At 36.3% G+C, this 22,400-nt stretch overlaps 1 protein-coding gene across 8 annotated transcripts in view; it reads right to left on the bottom strand.

The window, feature by feature from the left end:
• NEK1 (NIMA related kinase 1) overlaps positions 1-22,400 on the bottom strand; it is a 220,702-nt gene that overhangs the window by 71,820 nt on the left and 126,482 nt on the right. For all 8 annotated transcript variants that reach the window (XR_006779863.2, XM_087866581.1, XM_087866579.1 and 5 more), the window contains 3 exons: positions 8,020-8,151; positions 5,854-5,919; positions 5,550-5,778 (listed from right to left, as the gene is read on the bottom strand). Coding sequence is in view for 7 of the 8 variants with exons in the window: in XM_087866581.1 (XP_087722707.1) it covers positions 5,550-5,778; positions 5,854-5,919; positions 8,020-8,151 (427 nt within the window). In the remaining variant the exon portion in view is untranslated. The remainder of the gene's footprint in view (positions 1-5,549; positions 5,779-5,853; positions 5,920-8,019; positions 8,152-22,400) is intronic.

Raw genomic sequence — 22,400 nt, forward strand, 5'->3', positions numbered from 1 at the left:
GCAAAATTACTGTAGTCTAGGGAAAAGACCCAAATGGAATAGAGGGAATAATACTTGGAGTTCAAGCAAGGTAGGTAAAAAATAGTTCCTCTTCTTACCAGCCAGGAAAAAAAAAAAAAAAAAAAAAAAAACATCTTATGACTCACAAGTCATTGGGCAGATTACTCAAAGAGATTTTAGATTCAGTAAAAGGGGATAGATTAGCTACAGAAATTGCTCTGGTTCCACCTAACAAAATCTTTTTTTTTTTTTTAATATTTTATTTACTTATTTTAGAGAGAGAGACAGCATGAGCAGGAGAGGCAGAAAGAGAGAAAGTGAGAGAGAGAGAATCTCAAGCCGACTTCACACTGAGCATGGAGCCCAACGGGGGGCCCAATCCCAGGACTCTGAGATCATGACCTCAGCTGAAACCAAGAGTCAGTGACCCTCACCTAACAAAGCTTTAAAAGCAAGACCTAAAAGGGTCAAGCTATTTACAAGTAACTGAATTGTGTCCCAGAACAAAAATCAAGAATATTTATAGGAATACAAAAATACACAGCCACCCATTTAGGTAAAATTCATGGTTTGGCTTCCAAACAAAAAATGACCAAGCATTCACAGAAGCAAAAGAATTCAACCGTTAATAAAGAGGGGAAAAAATCAATTAGTATCATCCTAAAAATGATGGATGATTTAATTAGTAGAGCATTTATAACGATCATTATAACTGAATTCTATATGTTCAATAAGCTAGAGAAAGAATTGATAATTAGAGAAAAGAAAACATTAACAAGATCCATATAAAATTCTAGAAAGGAAGACAAAAAAAAGCTGGAAAAAAATAGCAAAAAGTTATCCAAATTTGATGAAAACTACCCACAATTCCAAGAAGTTCAACAAAACCCAAGCAAAAGAAACATGAAGAAAATGACACCAAGGCAAATCATAATGAAATTTACTAGCTTAGGGGGAAAATCTAAAAACATCCAGAAGAAATAAGACATGTTACATACAGAGGAATAACAATAAGAATGATAGAAGATTCTCCTTACAATAAATGCAAACTAGAAGACATTGGTACAATATCATTAAAGTACTAAAAGAAAAAAATATCGAGTTAGAATTCCATACCCAGAAAAAACAGCTTTGCAAAAGGAAGGCAAAATAAAGACTTTTCAGACATACAAAAGCTGAAAGAACTCCTCACCAGCAGGACTACCTTACAAGAAATGTTCAAGAAAGTTCTTCAGGCAGAAGAAAAATAATACTAGAAGGAAATCTGATTTACACAAGTATTATGAAGACCACTGGAAACAGTAACTACACAGGTAGATACACAAGGCTTTTTCTCTTATTATTTAAAACTCCTTAAAGGAGAAATGACCATAATGTATTGTGGGGTTTGTAGCATAAGTAAAAAACAAACAAAAACAATGGCACAATGACTGGGAAGAAACAAATCTAAGCATACTATCGTAAGGTTCTTATACTACATGTGAAATGTAGCCAATTGCTGGAAGATAGACTATGTGGTAAGTTAAAGATGTGTGCTATGAACTCTAAAGCAAACACTAAAATAACAGAACAATAAACTGCAGTTAATAAGCCAATAACTGAGATAAAACGGAATCATAAAAATAATCAAAAGAAAGAAAAACAAAAGGGCAAAGGAAACAAAGGTAGATAAGACAAACAAAAAACAAATAGCAAAATGGCATTTTTAGATCCGACCATATTAACAATCACATTAAAAATAAACGGTCTCAACAACCAAGTTAAAGATGATAAGAGTGGATTAAAAAAGCAAACCCAACAATATGCTTCCTATAAGAAAACTACTTTAAATATATAGATACAAACAAACTAAAAGGGAGAGGGGAATGGATAAAGATATAACTAACAGCAAAAAAAGAGAAGTGACTTTATCAATGACAAAGTAAATTTTAAATAATTTTTTTAAAAGGAACAAACTATTGGTAATCACAATGCAGATGAATCTCAAAAAGCATTATGCTGAGTTAAACAAGCTAAACACAAAAGAATACAAACTGTTAGTCTGTTTAAATGAAATCCAGAACAGAGAAAGTTAATCTAAGACAGAAAAAATTAAGAAAAAAGTCCCCTCTGGGAGGCTAGAAGCAGAAACTGACTGGGAAGAGGCATGAAACTTTTTTGGGGGAAGATGGTTATGTTCTATATCTTGATAGGAGTCTGGGTTACCTAGGTGTTAGGCATGTGTTAAAACTCAGCAAATGGGGGCGCCTGGGTGGTTCAGTTGGCTAAGTGTCTGACTCTTGATTTTGGCTCAGGTCATTGTCAGGGTCGTGAGATCAAGCCCTGCGTCGGGTTCTGTGCTGGGTAAGGAGCCTGCTTAAGATTCTCTCTCTCTCCCTCCCTTTCTGCCCTTTCTCACCGCTCGTGTGCGCATGCACTCCCTCTCTAAAATAAATAAATAAATCAATAACTCAGCAAATGTACTTTTAAAATACCTGCATTTCATTATATGTGAATTTACTATTAAAAAAAAACTTCTAAACAAATATTGAATTCTATTTAATGATATGTATGCTATGAAGTACTTAGGATAAGGTATACCAATATCTGCAATGAACTTTAAACTGCATGAAAAAATAAGATTCACTAATTGTTGGATAGAAGGGTGGACAGATATATGATCAAGCAAGCACAGTAAAATATTACTGGTATACTCTCAATGGAGAGTATATGGCGTGCACTGTGAAATTACTTCAATTTTGCCATGTTTGAAATCTTTCATAATAAAATGCTGAGAAACAGCCATCAGAAAGGATGAATATCCACCATTTGCATCGACATGGATGGAACTGGAGGGTAATTATGCTAAGTGAAATAAGTCAAGCAGAGAAAGACAATTATCATATGGTTTCACTCATATGTGGAACATAAGAAATAGTGCGGAGGACCACAGGGGAAGGGAGGGAAAACTGAATGGGAAGAAAGCAGAGAGGGAGACAAACCATGAGAGACTCTGGACTCTGGGAACCAAACTGGGGGTTACAGAAGGGAGGGAGGGGTGGGAAGATGGGGTAACCAGGTGATGGGTATTAGGGAGGGCACGTGTTGGGATAAACACTGGTGTTATACACAACTAATGAATCGTTGAAAACTACATAAAAAACTAATGATGTACTATATGCTGGCTAACTGAACATAATAAAAAAAATAAAATATTGAGAAAAGTAAATCATGTATGATCATACAATGGACTATAATAGCTATAAAAGAGATAAAGGCAATTTTTTAATGTAGTGATATGAAAAGATTTATAAAATACACTTATATGTAAAATAAATACAATAAATGATATATAACATATAATGTAACATAAAGGTATAAAATATGTGTCTTTATTCATACACACACACACACACACACACACACACACACACACACACACAGAGGAAGGAGCTCAGAGGGATAAACAATAAACTATATCAGTGGTTACCTGGTAACAAGGATGGAAATGGAGTATATGTTGAGGTGGAGAGAAATTTTATACATTGTTTATATCATATAAAAACTTACCACATAAATATATTGCATACTTACATTAAACATGATTTTTGAACTCATGAGATGAAGTAGTGTTCATATAACAGTATTAGTCTCATGCTAATTTTCCATATAAAAGTGCTTTTAATAAGGTAATAAGGTGTCTCAAATGTCCTCATATATTTGTCTGAGATAGGCCTATCTGATCATTCAAAATTACCCAATTCTTGTGTTTCTGGTCTGCATATGACCTTTCTTCCTACTTTTAAAGAAAACATGGCAGGAATTTTTTCATCTTATATTAAAACTTACTTGCATCTCTCTACCTTTGCCCTCCATCCCATCCTGTCACACTGGTGATAGTTTATTGCCTCAGAGGTGCTCTAAATCATTTACAGCCCCATCACCTGAGAGGTCTCAACATCAGTTGTGTTTATCATCATGTTTATGTAATTAATGACCACTTTTCATGCATAAAATCTGTGCTACATGATAGGGAACCCAAAACATGCAGTGCAACTCTAACGAGAGAAGACAGATGACCTCATGGGAGATGGCTACTGATTAATAACCAACACAAATACAACACAGATACTGGAATTATCTAACAAAAATTTTAAAAGTTATTACAAAAATTTTCCAGGAAACAATCATGAACACTCTTTATAGTAATGAAAAACAGAAAAGTCTGAGCAAATAGAAGATATTAAAGAAATTTTAAGAAATTCAAATTTCAGTAACCCTAAATAAAATTTTACTGGAAACACCGCCATGCTAATACATTTGCATATCATCTATTGCTACTTTTAAACTATAGTGACAGAGTAGAGAAGTTCCAACAGAGTCCTTAAGGCCTGCAAAGCCTAAAATAATTACTGTCTGGCATTCACAGAAAACATTTGCTAACCCTTGTTTTCAAAGAGTGTTCTCTGCACTTAGAGTAAGTTCATACTGTTTGAGAGAGCCAGCGTATAGTACCCTTCACGATATGATCCTGCTTACCTCTTTGAAGGCTTACTTGCCATTCTTTGTCTTGACTTCTGAATTTTAGCCATCCATGCTGAATTATACCAAGTTCCCTGAATTTTACACACTCTCTCACCTGGGTCCTGGTTATTCTATGCCTAAAACACTTGGCTTGGTTTTTGGTTTAGTTAACTACTTACTTCTTGGTTCATCCCTTTTTTAAGAAATCATTTCCTTGGCTTCCCCAAGACTGATTTATGTCCTAACAGATATTCTTACAGTAGCCTATGATAATTTCTAGTATATTCCTTTTCAATTACAATTGCCTCTATACTTGTCTCCCTTTCCACCAGGCCCTAAGCTCCTTAAGGGGAGGGACTATGTCTTAACCATTATTGCATCTTCATTGCTGAGGAATGTGTGGCATTTAATGGGATTCAAAAAGAACTGCTGAATAAGTAAACAAAATAAAAGACACCACAGGTTAGAGTCTTTGAGCTTTTCTCCAATGTAGGGAAGAATTCTACGAAGATAGTCCATTAAAAAAATTACTTAAAACTATATTTAGTTGGTTGACAATCAGACTTGTCCTTTCAGAATGTAAGCTCCACAAAAGCACATGTTTTTATTTATAATTGTATCTCCCTCTGGTGCACTGGATAATGCAAAAATGCTCAATAATTATTGCTGAATAAATAAATCATTAAGTGAGATCTATTCCATACCCCTGGCTACATACCTAAGGGACCTTTCTAAGATTCTGTCATAGTTTGCTACCTTGGTTCTCATCACGAATTATTCCTGGTAACAGATCAGAGTAATACAATTGATAGAAAGAGCTAAAGTAATATAATTTAAATATATATCATTAGTTCCCTCTCTCATACCACACAGTTTTGTAATAAAAATCCTTGCTATTCTTAAGGTTGAATAGTCTTATCCATTCTTTACATACAAAGAAATTTTTCCAGCCTCTCTCAATCCAAGTGTTCTTTCTTTCCAAGTACCCAGTCTAGAAGTTTACATGTGTGTTAGACCAACACAGAATATTAACATTTTATACATACTTTCAGTTGCAGAGAAGGATGTGTCCAATGTTAACTCATCCAAAGGAATCACAAGTTGACCTCCTGCCTCCCATTTCTTGCGATCAGATGAAACCGATTTTTCTTTTTCACGCTCTTTGGCATCTTCATTAACAACTATCTCACACGTATCAGAGTGACATTGCTTTCCTTTTTCATCTTCTTGAGCTTTAAGATTTTGATTTAATCTACGTAGTATTTCTCGCTTACTCTGAAACAGTTAAAGTGTTATATTTTAACATGCATACAAGTAAAATGATTGACAGAGTTTGAAAACTGTACTTACTGAAATAGCATTGTTAGTCTTCTGAATGTCTTCTGAGGTTTCCTGGGTATCAGTTAAACTTCTGTCCTATAAATACAGAGAGTTACAGAGTAAGAAATGTTATTTTAAATGTCTACCTTAAAAACTTTCGTATTTTTGTTACTTTTTGTTTTTCATTAAATTGCTCCTTGTGAATTTTTTTATCCCTGTAAAATGTTAACATAGCTTCCTTCATTATCGGAAATGAGAAATAGTTACATATAATCGATAGACTTAATAGTAGAAGGGCCAATTCTCAATTATTTATTTTTAGATTACTGATCACATATTTAACTATGTCCTCCTCCTTTCTGGCATCTGATTTTTGGTAATTTTAGGTCAATGGTAGAAATGAAAAGAAAATTAACTCATATAACCCCCCCTCCATTTTTTTTAGGGAGAGAGTGTGTGCATGCACACAAGGAAGGGGAGGAGGGAGAGAGAGAATCTTAAGCAGGCTCCACACCCAGCCCAGAGACCAACGGGGGGCTCAATCTTACCACCCTGAGATCATGACCTGAGCTGAAATCAAGAGTTAGACACCTAACCAACTGATTATTCATATACTCTCTTAATTAAAGCTAGGGAGTTTTGGTGGATAAAGTAATTCAGGCTAGGCTGTGTTACTTTGAAGCTGTCTTTATGTTTCATGCATATATATTCCTATTAAGCCATACTACCAAACATAATTGAGAACTGGCTTCTCTTCATAAGCAAAGAGAATAAAAATAAGTTCTGAGTCCTTTATACCAACAATAATATAAAGTCTGTCTTTTGATTAGTACAATCATAGTGATCTAGACCGAGAATTTTTAAACACATGAAAAGAAGAAATTAGTTATGAAAGCTATGGAAGCAAAAGTATCTGAAAGATGCAAAGTAAGAAAGAGCATTTTTCAAAGTTTTAAGTAAGCAGTATTTACCAAGATAACACATAAAGAAAAACCATTTCATTATATAGATTACCTCAAATTTTGTAATATTTGAGGAAAATACAAAAGAGTATAGTGGTCAGTGTAAAGTAATACACGTAAATGAGACAAAGAGCATTTTACCCAATAAAGTAGTCAGGAATTAGCAGTCGCTACAACCAGAGAGATGAACAGCTAGTTGAGATGTGAGACTGGGTACCAGGAAGGAAACCACACAGTGGTATCTAAAGTTGAAGTGAACAATGCAGCACACGCAAAATCGTTATCAGAAAGAAAAGGAGACTAAACCTACTTGAAGAACAATAGTTTCATACATGAAGTTCTTGACAGTGACCAAGAAACTTGTGTTTTCCTACTGAGTCTTATTTTCAAGATAAACACAAAGGCTATAAAAAAATTCGTGTATCAGTAACATCAATGTTGTCTGCAAAAACATAATGAAACTCAGCAATTAAAAGGCAGAGACATTAATTAAAAAGACAAGAGAAAATCAAGTTAATGTGTTATGTAATTCAGTAGACTTTTTCCCTTCTGTGTGTTAAATTCTAGGCTGAAATTCCGTATCATGAGCCTATTTCCTTTAATCCCAGAACAGAGTTTTCACATTTTAGATGAACACCTGACACATACTTCTAAGTTTAAACTTTTTAATGCCCACAATTCTTTGTTCCAGTATTCATATAGCATGACAGAGATTTGTAAGTAGAAGGTAAAAGAAATAATTGGTGGATTAAGTGTAATTATATTAAATCTTCTGAAATTTGTTATGACAAAAATTTAAAAATAAATGTAAACATGTCTTGGACTTTATTCCTAAAGTTAATTAATTTAAGTACCAAAGAGACATTATTTAAATAAAAAATGAATCTTTGTTAAAAAAAAAAGGAACCTTTGTTAATTGTGAGGGCTGGGGTATAAAAATGTTTGTTGCATTATTTTAGTACATTTCTGTATATATTTCATTTGTTCAATATTCTTTTAAAGTATAAATGAGAGACAATCAGTTATATCTATTTTTATGTATTAGGTTGTCCTAGATATAAACCTATGAGCAGTGAGGCTCCAATACTCACAGTAAACCATACATAAAAATATTAAGAAGTTATTTTATTTTCCCTAGAAAAATTTAATACATTAGGAATTAATGTAATTTCATTAAATTTAATCCTTTTAACAAACTTTCACTTTGAGGAGTTCCAAATTTTAGGTAACTTACCATACCCACTTCTTTTAAAGCTGAAGTCACAGAAATAACAGATCTCATCTGTTGCTTCAATGGAGAGCCACCTGCTTCATGTTGTCCCAAAGGTGGAGACATATCAGAATTCTTTACTCCTTTGGCCACCAACTATAACACAGAATTTAAATACATTTGCAAATTTATAGTTGTATGAAGAGATAAAAACGGTTTTTTCATTTCTCAATTTTTATTGTGCAAGACAATGTGCTAGGTCTGAGGAAAGATCAGAAGAGAGAGAAACATCTCTGGCCTCAGATGTAAACATAATCATGTCTCATGTAGTACTAAACAACTCCTTTCCATTGCATTAACAATGTTTCATAAAATAACCTTTAAAAAATCCTGACTTGTAAAAGATTAAGACATCAGTCCCTTCACTTTAATTTTAATTCATTATAACATTTGATGGGAAAAAATATTTTACTTATTAATTTTATACCTCAAAAAAGAAATGCTTGTGTAAATTCTAAAAGTTTGGTACAATCTTCTTAAAGTTTGAACATCAATCACCCAACATAAGAACGCTCATTATAAAAATGTCAACATAATGGAAGAATGGAAGAAATGGAAGAATGGAAGAAATGGAAGGTGCAGGTAACAAGATTTTAACTTCACTAAAAATATCACTTACTGTAATCATATATTTGGTTCATCTTTATCTTACCATTTAGACTCTAAACTATATGAAATAAGATACTGAACCATTAATAAATGTAAGGAAATGGCATTTACAGGTATGTTCATAGTGACATGGCAGCAAATATGCTATCTCTCTCTCTCCTTCAAACCAGTAAACAAAAATTTCTGGTGAGTATACATTTCAAATGCAACATTTACGGAACACCTTGTAAATATAAGTTAGCAATACAATTATAATATCTAGTCTTCTGGACTCTCATTTTATACTAATAGCCATGTTGTTCAAAAGAAGATGGCAATAACAAACACAATATTGAAGAACAAAGTTCAAGAAATGATTCTACCCAACCTCTTCAAGTCTTACTGTAAAGCTACAGTAATCAAGACAGTGTGGCATTGGTGAAAGAATAGACAAATAGAACAATGGAACAGAATATAGCTCAGAAACAGACCCACACAAATACAGTCAAACGAACTTTATCAAAGGAGCTAAGGCAACTCAATGGAGAAAGGATAGTCTTTACAACAAATGGTGCTGGAACATCTGGACATCCCAGCCCCGCCCCCCAACAAAAGGGGGGGATCTAAACAGAGACTTTACACCCTTCACAAAAATTAACTCAAACTTCATTATAGACCTAAATGTAAAATGCAAAACTATAAAACTCCCAGAAGGTAACACAGGAGAAAACCCAGATGATTTTGGGTTTGGCAAGACTTTTTAGATACAACACCAAAGGTACAATCATGAAAGACAGAATTAATAAGCTGGACTTCAATGAAATTCAAAACATTTGCTCTGTGAAAGACAATGTCAAGAGAATAAGACAAGCCACAGACTTGGAGAATATACTTGCAAAAGACATAAAGACTTAAAGTACCATTAACCAAAATACACAAAAAGCTCTTAAAACTCAACAATAAAAAAACAAACCACCCAATTAAAAAAATGTACTAACGATCTGAACAGACACCTCACCAAAGACATATATGGATGGCAAATAGGCATATGAAAAGATGCTCCATATCATATGTCATTTGGGAACTGCAAATTAAAATAACGTGATACTACTACATATCTACTACAATGACTAAAATCCAAACCACTGAAGCACCAAATGCTGCTGAGGATGTGGAGCAACCAGAACTCTCATTAATGTCTGATGGTAATTCAAATGGTACAATGGTTTGGAAGACCATTTGGCAGTTTCTTACAAAACTAAACATACTTTTACCATGTGACCCAACAATCACACCCCTTGGTATTTACCCAAAGGAGCTGAAAACTTACATTCACACAAAAACCTGTACACAGATGTTTATAGCAGTTTTATCCATAATTACCAAAACTTGGAAGCAACCAAGTAGTTACCTTCACTAACTACACAGATTTTTTAAAAAACCGGTACATACATGCTAAAAAGAAATGAGTTATTGAGCCACACAATGTCACAGAGGGCTCTTAAATGCATATTACCAAACAAAAAAAGTCAATCTGAAAAGGCTACATACTGTATGATTCCAATCATATGACATTCTGGAATAGGCAAAACTATGGAGACAAAAAGATCAGTTGGGGCACCTGGGTGACTCAGTTGGTTAAGTGTCTAACTTCGGTTTAGGTCATGATCTCAGGGTCCTGGGATCGAGCCCCCATGTCAGGCTTCACACTCAGTGGGGAGTCTGTTTCTCCCTCTCCCTCTGCCCCTAACCCTGCTCATGCATGCACTCTCGCTCTTTCTCTCTCTTTCAAATAAATAAATAAAATCTTAAAAAAAAAAAAACAATAAAAAGATCAGTGGTTGCCAGAGGAGTGGTAGGAGAAATGAACAGGCAGAGCACAGAGAATTTTTAGGACAGCGAAAATACTCTGTATGATATTATAATGATGGATACACGTCATTATACATTTGTCCAAACCTACAAAATATACAGCACCAACAGTGAACTGTAATACAAACTATAGACTTTGAATGATGATATGTAAATATAGGTTCATCAATTGTAACAATGTACAACTCTGGTGAAGGATGCTGATTAATGGGAGAGTCTATGTATGTGTGGGGGCAGGGGATGTATAAGAAATCTGTATCTTCCTCTCAATTTTGCTGTGAACATAAACTACTCTAAAAAAATTAAGTCTTCATACAAAAAAAGACAGAAACATTGTTCTAATCCATGGTTCAGCACCTCTGAAAAAGTATACTGATATTTAAGATGTTATTATAAATAACTTAAAAAATCTAAACCTAACACAACTGAGTATTATCTCCTTGAAAGATTACATAGAAATATTCTGAACCTTTAAGATGGTCTTATTTCATACAGGATATTCAAAAAAGGTATAAATTCTGAGAAAATAAAAACAAGTTCCAAGCGGTTCTGAAGAAATAGCAGCATTCTTAAAAAAGTATGCTATTTCTCTAGACGATTATTTTGAAAGAAACAAATTAATCTGGATTTACAAATTCTATCATTTTATTTAAATCAATAAATATTTCTCTAACCATGTATCATATGTATCCACTGTATAATCAAGTGAATGTTTAAATTCACTAAAAGAAATTATTTCTTTTCTTTTCTTTTTTTTTTAGAGAGAGAGAGAGCTTGCATGTGTATGAGCAGAAAGGGAGGGGGAGAGGGAGAGGGAGAGAGAGAGAATCTTAAGCAGGCTCCACGCCCAGTGTGGAACGTGACACAGGGCTCCATCTTACAACTGTGAGATCATGACCTGAGCCAAAATTTAGAGTGAGTCGTTTAACTAACTGAGCCACCCAGGCACCCTGATTTCTGTTATTTTAATAAATAAATCTGATGTGATTTTTGTGAGAAAACAAATATACAATATTTGATAAAATGAATCAACATATTCAAAGATGTTTTAAGTGCCAAGCACAGTGCCAAATAATGGATATCCAAATTGAATGATACATGGTAACTATGTGAGGTGACAGATGTATTAACCAGACTTATTGTGGTAATTATTTCACAATACATATATATATATCAAGTCATCATGTTGTATATCATATACTTACACAATGTTATTTGGCAATTATCTCTCAGTAAAGTTGGAAAAAAAACCCTAATATGTTGTAGACCAGAACTAACTATAATAATTTTCAAACAAACAAAAGACAAAACCAAAACAAAATAGATCATAAAATGTTTTCCCTCAAAAGATTACAAACTATAAGAGAAAGGGAAACATAAATCAATCAGTATGTTACAGAGAAATAAAAGTAGACAGATGTGTGCTAAATGGTCTGGGGAAAAACAAACGAAATAAAATGAGAAAAGAACTGTGTAAAGCCAGGAGGGGAGATGGTGACAGCGGCCTTTGTAGGGCAGCCAGTTTGAAGAGCCATTCATTGTTTAAGGAGGTCATAAAAATACAGTTAAGATAGGACAGTTCTACACTCAAATCCCCAAACTCTCACTAGTCCTGAGATTTTCCATTGTTTCTTAGCCTCTCTGAACTTCAAACTTCTTCTCTTTAAATTGGGAATACCGTACTCATCGTCTCCTTACTGTAGGGATTAAATATGATAATTTATGTAAAGTGCACAGTTGTGTTCCTAATCAACAGCAGTAATTATAGTTCAGCAAACATTTATTTAGTTTCTATTAAATAAGGTTATTTGGCTTAAACACTAGAAGTCTGATTTTAGACCCTGACAAAATGAAGGAACTGGCTTTGCTCAAAGCCAGTTTCTAATCTCTAGAATGCAGAATAAAAACAAAAACCTACCATCTGTGCATAATCAGAATTTAAAGTTTTTGCATGGCAAAAGGTTTTATGACACAAAAGTCAGTAAGAAGCAGAAACCTGAAAGACAAATACTTGGCATTATAAATTTAAAAAAACCTATGATTTTTAAAGAACGATCAAAAGAGTAATTTAATTGTATAAATAAACAGGAGAGATGATATGAATTTAACCGATTTTGCTAAAGAATAATACCAACTGCCTTTCTCGGCCTATGACATAATTTTTATTTATGCTTCTGAAGATGATCTCAAAGTCATTTCCAAAATAACTGGGCAGATGCTTATAATAGGAACCTTAAGGAAACTCTTGAAAGAAAAAAGTCACCTAGGAGGGAGTTAAGATGGCGGAGGAGTAGGAGACACCGTTTTCAGCCAGTCCTCCGAGTCGAGCTGGATAGGTACCAGACCAGCCTAAACAACCACGGAACCAGCCTGAGACGCAGGAAGACGCATCTGGATCTCTACAAATGAACGTCTCCGGCGCTGAGTATTGAGGTACGAAGCGGGGAGCCATGAAACTGTGCACAGATATCGGAAGATAAACGGAAGGGGGAGGGAGCCGCTGTGTTCAGGTGCCGGGAAGCGGTAGCCACTTGCACGGGAGAGCGGGCGGGGCTCGCGGACGGCACCCGCAAAACAGCAGACTGAGACCGTGAGCCGGGTGCGGTCGCCACCAGGCATCTCGCGGAACACCGGAATCCTGGTGCGCTCACTGGATCCAGACTGAGACCGGGAGATCCGGGAGCGGGCGCGGGGCGGCTGGCGGCTGGCGGCATTAGAAACACAAAGGACAGAGACGCGCCGGCCCTGGAAGTGAGGGCTGGGACGCCGGGTGTGGGGCGCACATCCCGGGACGCTGCAGGGTTGAGCAGCACCAACAGAAACAGAGTTAAAGTGGCCAGAACATTAGTAGAGAACGGGCCGCAATCCCTCTGTTCTGTGACAGAGGCTGAAATTCGGCCGCTGCTGCTCTGACTCTCAGAAGAGGCACAGCAAACCGCCAGGGAAAGCCGCCAGAGAACAAAAGCCTGGAAATACCGGCTCACAGCGTGCCCATCCCCATCCCCCCTCGCAGGAGACGCCGAGACTCTACCCAAACATGGCTGCCTGAGTATCGGCACGGCAGGCCCCTCCCCCAGAACACAGAAGGCAGCCTGAAAAATCAAGAAGCCCACAACCCGGGTGCCGGGGTGGCGCAGTCATTGAGCGCCTGCCTTCGGCTTAGGGCGTGATCCCGGCGTTCCGGAAAGGAGTCCCTCATCGGGCTCCTCCGCTGGGAGCCTGCTTCTTCCTCTCCCACTCCCCTGCTTCTGTTCCCTCTCTCGCTGGTTGGCTGCCACATAAATAAATAAATAAAATCTTTAAAGAAGAAGCCCACATCCCTAAGATCCCTATAAAACAAGGGGCACGGCCTGGGACCCAGTCAATAATTTGGGCTCTGGAAACCCCGCAACCTCTCTTCATCAGAATGACAAGAAGGAGAAGCCCCCCCCAGCAAAGAAAAGACAGTGATTCTGTGGCCTCTGCCACAGAAATAATGGATATGGATGTAACCAAATTATCAGAAATGGAATTCAGAGTAACGATGGTCAAAATGATGAGTAGAATTGAAAAAACTATTAACGAAAAGGTTACTGAGAATATAGAATCCCTAAGGACAGAAATGAGAGCGAACCTGACAGAAATTAAAAATTCTATGAGCCAAATGCAGGCAAAACTAGAGGCTCTGACGGCCAGGGTCGCAGAAGCAGAGGAACGGGTTAGTGAATTGGAGGATGGGTTAATAGAGGAAAAAAACAAAATAGAAGCTGCTCTTAAAAAAATCCAAGCCCACGAATGTAGGTTACGGGAGATTACTGACTCAATGAAACGATCCAATGTTAGAATCATCGGCATCCCCGAGGGGGTGGAGAAAAACAGAGGTCTAGAAGAGATATTTGAACAAATTGTAGCTGAAAACTTCCCTAATCTAGCAAGGGAAACAAACATTTGTGTCCAAGAGGCAGAGAGGACCCCTCCCAAGCTCAACCATGACAAACCTACGCCACGTCACGTCATAGTGCATTTCGCAAATATTAGATGCAAGGATACAGTATTGAAAGTGGCCAGGGCAAAGAAATTTCTCACGTACCAAGGCAAAAGCATCAGAATTACGTCAGACCTGTCTACACAGACCTGGAATGAGAGAAAGGGTTGGGGGAGCATATTTAAAGCTCTTTCAGAGAAAAACATGCAGCCAAGGATCCTTTATCCAGCAAGGCTGTCATTCAGAATTGATGGAGAAATAAAGACATTTCAGAATCGCCAGTCACTAACCAATTTTGTAACCACGAAACCAGCCCTACAGGAGATATTACGGGGGGTTCTATAAAAGTAAAAAGGCCCCAAGAGTGATACAGAACAGAAAGTCACAGCCAATACAAAAAAGACTTTACTGGCAACATGGCAACATTAAAATCATATCTCTCAGTAATCAGTCTTGATGTAAATGGTTTGAACCATCCCATAAAACGCCACAGGGTTGCAGATTGGATAAAAAGAAATGACCCATCCATTTGCTGTCTACAAGAGACTCATTTCAAACCCAAAGATGCATTCAGACTGAGAGTAAGGGGATGGAGTACCATCTTTCACGCAAATGGACCTCAAAAGAAAGCTGGGGTAGCAATTCTCATATCAGATAAATTGGATTTTAAACTACAGACTATAGTTAGAGATGCAGAAGGGCACTATATTATTCTTAAGGGAAGTATTCAACAAGTGGATATGACAATTATAAATATATATGCCCCCAACAGGGGAGCAGCAAGATACACAAGCCAACTCTTAACCAGAATAAAGAGACATATAAATAAAAATACATTAATAGTAGGGGACCTCAACACTCCACTATCAGAAATAGACAGAACACCCTGGCAAAAACTAAGCAAAGAATCAAAGGCTTTGAATGCCATACTCGACGAGTTGGACCTCATAGATATATATAGAACACTACACCCCAGAACCAAAGAATACTCATTCTATTCTAATGCCCATGGAACATTCTCAAGAATAGACCATGTTCTGGGACACAAAACAGGTCTCAACCGATACCAAAAGATTGAAATTATCCCCTGCACATTCTCAGACCACAACGCTCTGAAATTGGAACTCAACCACAAGGAAAAATTTGGAAGAAACTCAAACACTTGGAGACTAAGAACCATCCTGCTCAGGAATGACTCGATAAACCAGGAAATCAAAAATCAAATTAAACAATTTATGGAGACCAATGAGAATGAAAATACAACAGTCCAAAACCTCTGGGATACTGCAAAGGCAGTCCTAACGGGGAAATACATAGCCATCCAAGCCTCACTCAAAAGAATAGAAAAATCTAAAATGCAGTTTTTATATTCTCACCTCAAGAAGCTGGAACAGCAACAGAGGGACAGGCCTAATCCACGCATGAGGAAGCAGTTGACCAAAATTAGAGCTGAAATCAATCAAGCAGAAACCAGAAGTACAGTAGAGCAGATCAACAGGACTAGAAGCTGGTTCTTTGAGAGAATCAATAAAATTGACAGACCACTGGCAAGACTTATCCAAAAGAAAAGAGAAAGGACCCAGATTATTAAAATTATGAATGAAAAAGGAGAGGTCACGACGAGCACCATTGAAATTGGAAGGATTATTAGAAATTTTTATCAACAGCTATATGCCAATAAACTAAGCAATCTGGAAGAGATGGAATCCTTCCTGGAAACCTATAAACTACCAAGATTGAAACCGGAAGAAATTGATTCCTTAAACAGGCCAATTACTTATGAAGAAATTGAGTCAGTGATAAACAACCTTCCAAATAACAAAACTCCAGGCCCGGACGGTTTTCCTGGGGAATTCTACCAAACATTCAAAGAAGAAATAATACCTATTCTCCTAAAGCTATTTCAAAAAATAGAAACAGAAGGAAAGCTACCAAACTCATTCTATGAGGCCAATATTACCTTGATCCCCAAACCAGGCAAAGACCCCATCAAAAAGGAGAATTACAGACCGATTTCCCTAATGAATATGGACGCCAAAATCCTCAACAAGATACTTGCTAACAGAATCCAACAGTACATTAAAAGGATTATCCATCACGATCAAGTGGGATTCATACCTGGGATGCAAGCGTGGTTCAATATTCGCAAATCAATCAGCGTGATACATCATATCAACAAGAAAAGACTCAGGAACCATATGATCCTCTCAATTGATGCCGAAAAAGCATTTGACAAAATACAGCATCCTTTCCTGATTAAAACCCTTCAGAGTGTAGGAACAGAAGGTACATTTCTCAATCTCATAAAAGCCATCTATGAAAAGCCTACTGCAAATATTATTCTCAATGGGGAAAAGCTGGAAGCCTTTCCCTTAAGATCAGGAACTCGACAAGGATGCCCACTCTCGCCACTATTATTCAACATAGTACTAGAAGTCCTTGCAACAGCAATCAGACGACAAAAAGGGATCAAAGGTATTCAAATAGGCAAAGAAGAAGTCAAAATGTCTCTCTTTGCAGATGACATGATACTCTATATGGAAAACCCAAAAGAAGCCACTCCCAAACTATTAGAAGTTATAGAGCAATTCAGTAACGTGGCAGGATACAAAATAAATGCTCAGAAATCAGTTGCATTTCTGTACACGAATAACGAGACCGAAGAAAGAGAAATTAGGGAATCCATCCCATTTACAATAGCACCAAAAACCATACGTTACCTTGGAATTAACTTAACCAGAGACGTAAAGGACCTATATTCTAGAAACTATAAATCACTCTTAAAAGACATTGAGGAAGACATAAAAAGATGGAAAGATATTCCATGCTCATGGATCGGAAGAATTAACATAGTTAAAATGTCCATGCTACCCAGAGCAATCTACACTTTCAATGCTATCCCGATCAAAATACCAAGGACATTTTTCAAAGAACTGGAACAAACAGTCCTTAAATTTGTATGGAAACAGAAAAGGCCCCGAATCTCCAAGGAACTGTTGAAAAGAAAAACAAAGCTGGGGGCATCACAATGCCGGATTTCGAGCTGTACTACAAAGCTGTGATCACAAAGACAGCATGGTACTGGCACAAAAACAGACACATAGACCAATGGAACAGAATAGAGAGCCCAGAAATGGACCCTCGGCTCTTTGGGCAACTAATATTTGATAAAGCAGGAAAAAACATCCGGTGGGAAAAAGACAGTCTCTTCAATAAACGGTGCTGGGAAAATTGGACTGCTACATGCAAGAGAATGAAACTTGACCACTATCTCACACCATACACAAAAATAAACTCCAAATGGATGAAAGACCTCGATGTGAGACAGGAATCCATCAAAATTCTAGAGGAGAACATAGGCAACAACCTCTACGACATCGGCCAAAGTAACCTTTTTCATGACACATCCCCAAAGGCAAGAGAAACAAAAGATAAAATGAATTTATGGGACTTCATCAAGATTAAAAGTTTCTGCACAGCCAAGGAAACAGTCAGAAAAACTAAGAGGCAGCCCACGGAATGGGAGAATATATTTGCAAATGACACTACAGATAAAGGACTGGTATCCAAGATCTACAAAGAACTTCTCAAACTCAATACACGAGAAACAAATAAACAAATCAAAAAATGGGCAGAAGATATGAACAGACACTTTTCCAATGAAGACATACAAATGGCTAACAGACACATGAAAAAATGTTCAAAATCATTAGCCATCAAGGAAATTCAAATCAAAACCACACTGAGATACCACCTTACGCCAGTTAGAATGGCAAAAATAGACAAGGCAAGAAACAACAATTGTTGGAGAGGATGTGGAGAAAGGGGATCCCTCCTACATTGTTGGTGGGAATGCAAGTTGGTACAGCCACTCTGGAAAACAGTGTGGAGGTCCCTTAAAAAGTTAAAAATTGAGCTACCCTATGATCCAGCCATTGCACTACTGGGTATTTACCCCAAAGATACAGACGTAGTGAAGAGAAGGGCCATATGCACCCCAATGTTCATAGCAGCAACGTCCACAATAGCTAAATTGTGGAAGGAGCCGAGATGCCCTTCAACAGATGACTGGATTAAGAAGTTGTGGTCCATATATACAATGGAATATTACTCAGCTATCAGAAAGAACGAGTTCTCAACATTTGCTACAACATGGACAGCACTGGAGGAGATAATGCTAAGTGAAATAAGTCAAGCAGAGAAAGACAACTATCATATGATTTCTCTCATCTATGGAACATAAGAACTAGGATGATCGGTAGGGGAAGAAAGGGATAAAGAAAGGGGGGGTAATCAGAAGGGGGAATGAAACATGAGAGACTATGGACTATGAGAAACAAACTGAGGACTTCAGAGGGGAGGGGGGTGGGGGAATGGGATAGACCGGTGATGGGTAGTAAGGAGGGCACGTATTGCATGGTGCACTGGGTGTTATACACAACTAATGAATCATCGAGCCTTACATCGGAAACCGGGGATGTACTGTATGGTGACTAACATAATATAATAAAAAATCATTTAAAAAAAAAAAAAAGAAAAAAAAGAAAAAAGTCACCTATACCTGAATGCTTCAACTTATTATATTTCATTTTTTATACTTCCTTTTAATGCTTATACACATACACACATAACTCATACACAATTTAAACAAACCACTAGCATAACTCTCTGAAACTGCAGACATACAGCCTAAGAAAAAATTTAAAAACCTTTAGGGAATACTTAGCAGATTTATCTTTAGTTAAAGAATGGCAAAAGTCACATAAGGGAATTGAAAATCCTTTATCTTGACCTTGTATTATTAAATTGTAAAGTAATGAAATAGAAATATTTTTATATTAATCTCAACCTTAAGAGAAATCTAAAGTAACAGAGACAAAAATTTGTTTACTGATAAAGTGCTATGAGTTAAACTGAGTAGGAGACCAAAGATAATCAAATTCAGTACAGTAGGGATTATGCTAAAACGTGGAAAATCTCTACTAAATTCTCTTCATACTATTCATCTTTGAATCTATAGAAGCACATCTTCTCTTTTAATCAAGAGAAGATATCTTTAATGAAGAAAATGTCACTTACTACTATTAAGAACTTGCTTTGTATTGTATCAAAATCTGTCTGGCTGCCATTATATATGGCTGATGACTGGCATATAGTCTATTACCTAAAATAATCTGGTTCAATGTGTAAGACAAAGTTAATGGCACCTTGATAATAATGACCTTCAGCAGCCTTCAGTAAATCCTTATATTCCAAAATCAAACATATACTAGTCTCTCCCCTGGGTCAACTAAACAGATCCTAAGAACCTAAAATAATAAACATACAGAGAAAGTCAGACATAATGAAATCTAAACCAAAGAACAAACAGACTACCCTACTAAGTGTTCCAATTACTTAATAACAAAACTACGTCAGTTAACAAAAATATAAAGGTAATTCAGAGTAACTACTGAGGTGTTGGAACATCATTATAAGCCCAGGTAACAAACGCCACTAACTGATTAGTACAACAGGAGCAGGGCCTTCTATGTAAACATCATGGATATCTTATTCATAACCTCAAAGTTAAGGCTATTCAATGTTAAACAGATCTTGAGATAGAAAATAATAACTTATCTTTAAATTGTCAAAAGAGAAAACACTAGACTGAGTTCTTAATTCAGAAAGTTCATCCAATATGACAAAAAAACAAAAAAATAAAACTAAGAAAACAAAACAAATTTTCACAGAAAATAAAAACTTTAAAGCCGCAAAAAAACCCACAATTTTGTTAAAATTGATCACCTCGTTACATCATTCTAAGCACAGTTTTTCAAAATCCAAAGTTAAAAAAAAATTGCAACAGAAATAAAATCCCGAACTAAAAGTTTCATTAGTCAAGCTAAAAAAAATAAACTGCTTTAGGAGCTATTTTTCCCAGCTATTTTCTCACTAAATTCATAAATTCAAGACTTTTCTATATTACTTATACTACCACAAAAGGTTTTTAATTATCACTGTAAAATTGCTTCTATTTTAGCTGTTAATTGTGTCCGTTTAAATTTGCTGAAAAATTAATCAGCAGTGCCACCAAATGACAAAAGGCAAAATTTCACCAAATAGTGAGGCTACATTTATAAACACATGACACTATCAGTTTACCTATTCTTGAAGCATAAATGCAAACACTATTTCACCTCTAAGTGCTGAATGATTTAAAGATTTTATATATTCTAGGAAAATATTAAATGGCCTGATTCCACATTTTGAATATAGAGCAATTAATTTCACACATAATTTTATATAGCTTAAAGAAACAACATGGTTAAATTTTATCAAATTCACATTTAACCTCTCAAAACCTTGTCTTTGAAGAACCAAAAATACAAAAGTATTTTTCTGAATCATTTTTATGAACTAGTATTGCTATAATGTATTTATAGCAATGTTCATGAATAAGAACACTCCAAGGTGGCCAGAAAGGGGAAGTATTTCTCCACCCTGAAGGAAGCCTGATAGAACTTTTTGGCAGATCTGAAGAATAGGACAAAGAAACAAAATGACATAGACAAGAGATAAACACAATGAAAAAGGAATTCCTCATACTCAAAATGGTCTCTCAGCAAATCAACACATAATTTCTCTAATTCTGTTTTTCATTTAATTTTAATTATTAAATGCACTGCCACTATTAAGAAGCAATCTGCCTTACATTTCGCTCAGAATACGAGTATATATGCCAACTGAGAAAGGCAATACTACATTATTTGGGGGGAAAAAAACTCTCTCACCACACATGAAATTTTTCTTCATATTAAAATCCTATGTTGTACTACAATTTTTACACTGAAATATGTCAAAGAGAAAATTTTATAAAATGGGTTTTTACGTGCCAAAGAATAAGAATAATTAAGGCAGTGATTTTTACCATTTGTTAGATCAAAGATACTTTTGATAACCCAATGAAAGACATGTGGTCCTTAAAGGGCTGGTATCCAAGATCTATAAAGAACTTCTCAAACTCAACACCCAAAAAACAAATAATCCAGTCAAGAAATGGTCAGAAGACATGAATAGACATCTCTCCAAGAAGACATACAAATGGCTAACAGACACATGAAAAAATAGTCAACATCACCAGCCATCAGTGAAATAACAAATCAAAACCACATTGAGATACCACCTTACACCAGTGAGAATGGCAAAAATTGACAAGACAGGAAACAACAAATGCTGGCGAGGATGTGGAGAAAGGGGAACCCTCTTACACTGTTGGTGGGAATGCAAGCTGGTACAGCCACTCTGGAAAACAGTATGGAGGTTCCTCAAGACGTTAAAAATAGAGCTACCCTACAACACAGCAATTGAACTACTAGGTATTTATCCTAAAGATACAGATATAGTGAAAAGAAGGGGCATCTGCATTCCAGTGTTCATAGCAGCCATGTCCATAACAGCCAAACTGTGGAGGGAGACAAGATGTCCTTCAACAGATGAATGGATAAAGAAGATGTGGTTCATATATACAATGGACTATTACTCAGCCATCAGAAAGGATGAATACTTACCATTTGAATTGACATGGATGGAACTGGAGGGTGAAATAAGTCAAGCAGAGAAAGACAACTATCATATGATTTCACTCATATGTGGAATAAGGAATAGCACAGAGGGCCCCAGGGCAAGAGAGGGAAAACTGAATGGGAAGAAATCAGAGAGGGAGACAAGCCATGAGAGACTCTGGATTCCAGGAAACAAACTGAGGGTTACAGAAGGGAGGGGGGTGGGGGGATGGGGCACACAGGGTGATGGGCATCAAGGAGGGCACGTGTTGAGCACTGGGTTTTATGCACAACTGATGAATCCTTGAACACATCAAAAACTAATGATGTACTATATGTTGGCTAACTGAACATAATAAAAAATTTTTTAAATTAAA

Source organism: Ursus americanus, chromosome 13, assembly GCF_024610735.1.
Source record: "Ursus americanus isolate L20-20 chromosome 13, mUrsAme1.1.p, whole genome shotgun sequence".
NCBI classification, from domain to species: domain Eukaryota; kingdom Metazoa; phylum Chordata; class Mammalia; order Carnivora; family Ursidae; genus Ursus; species Ursus americanus.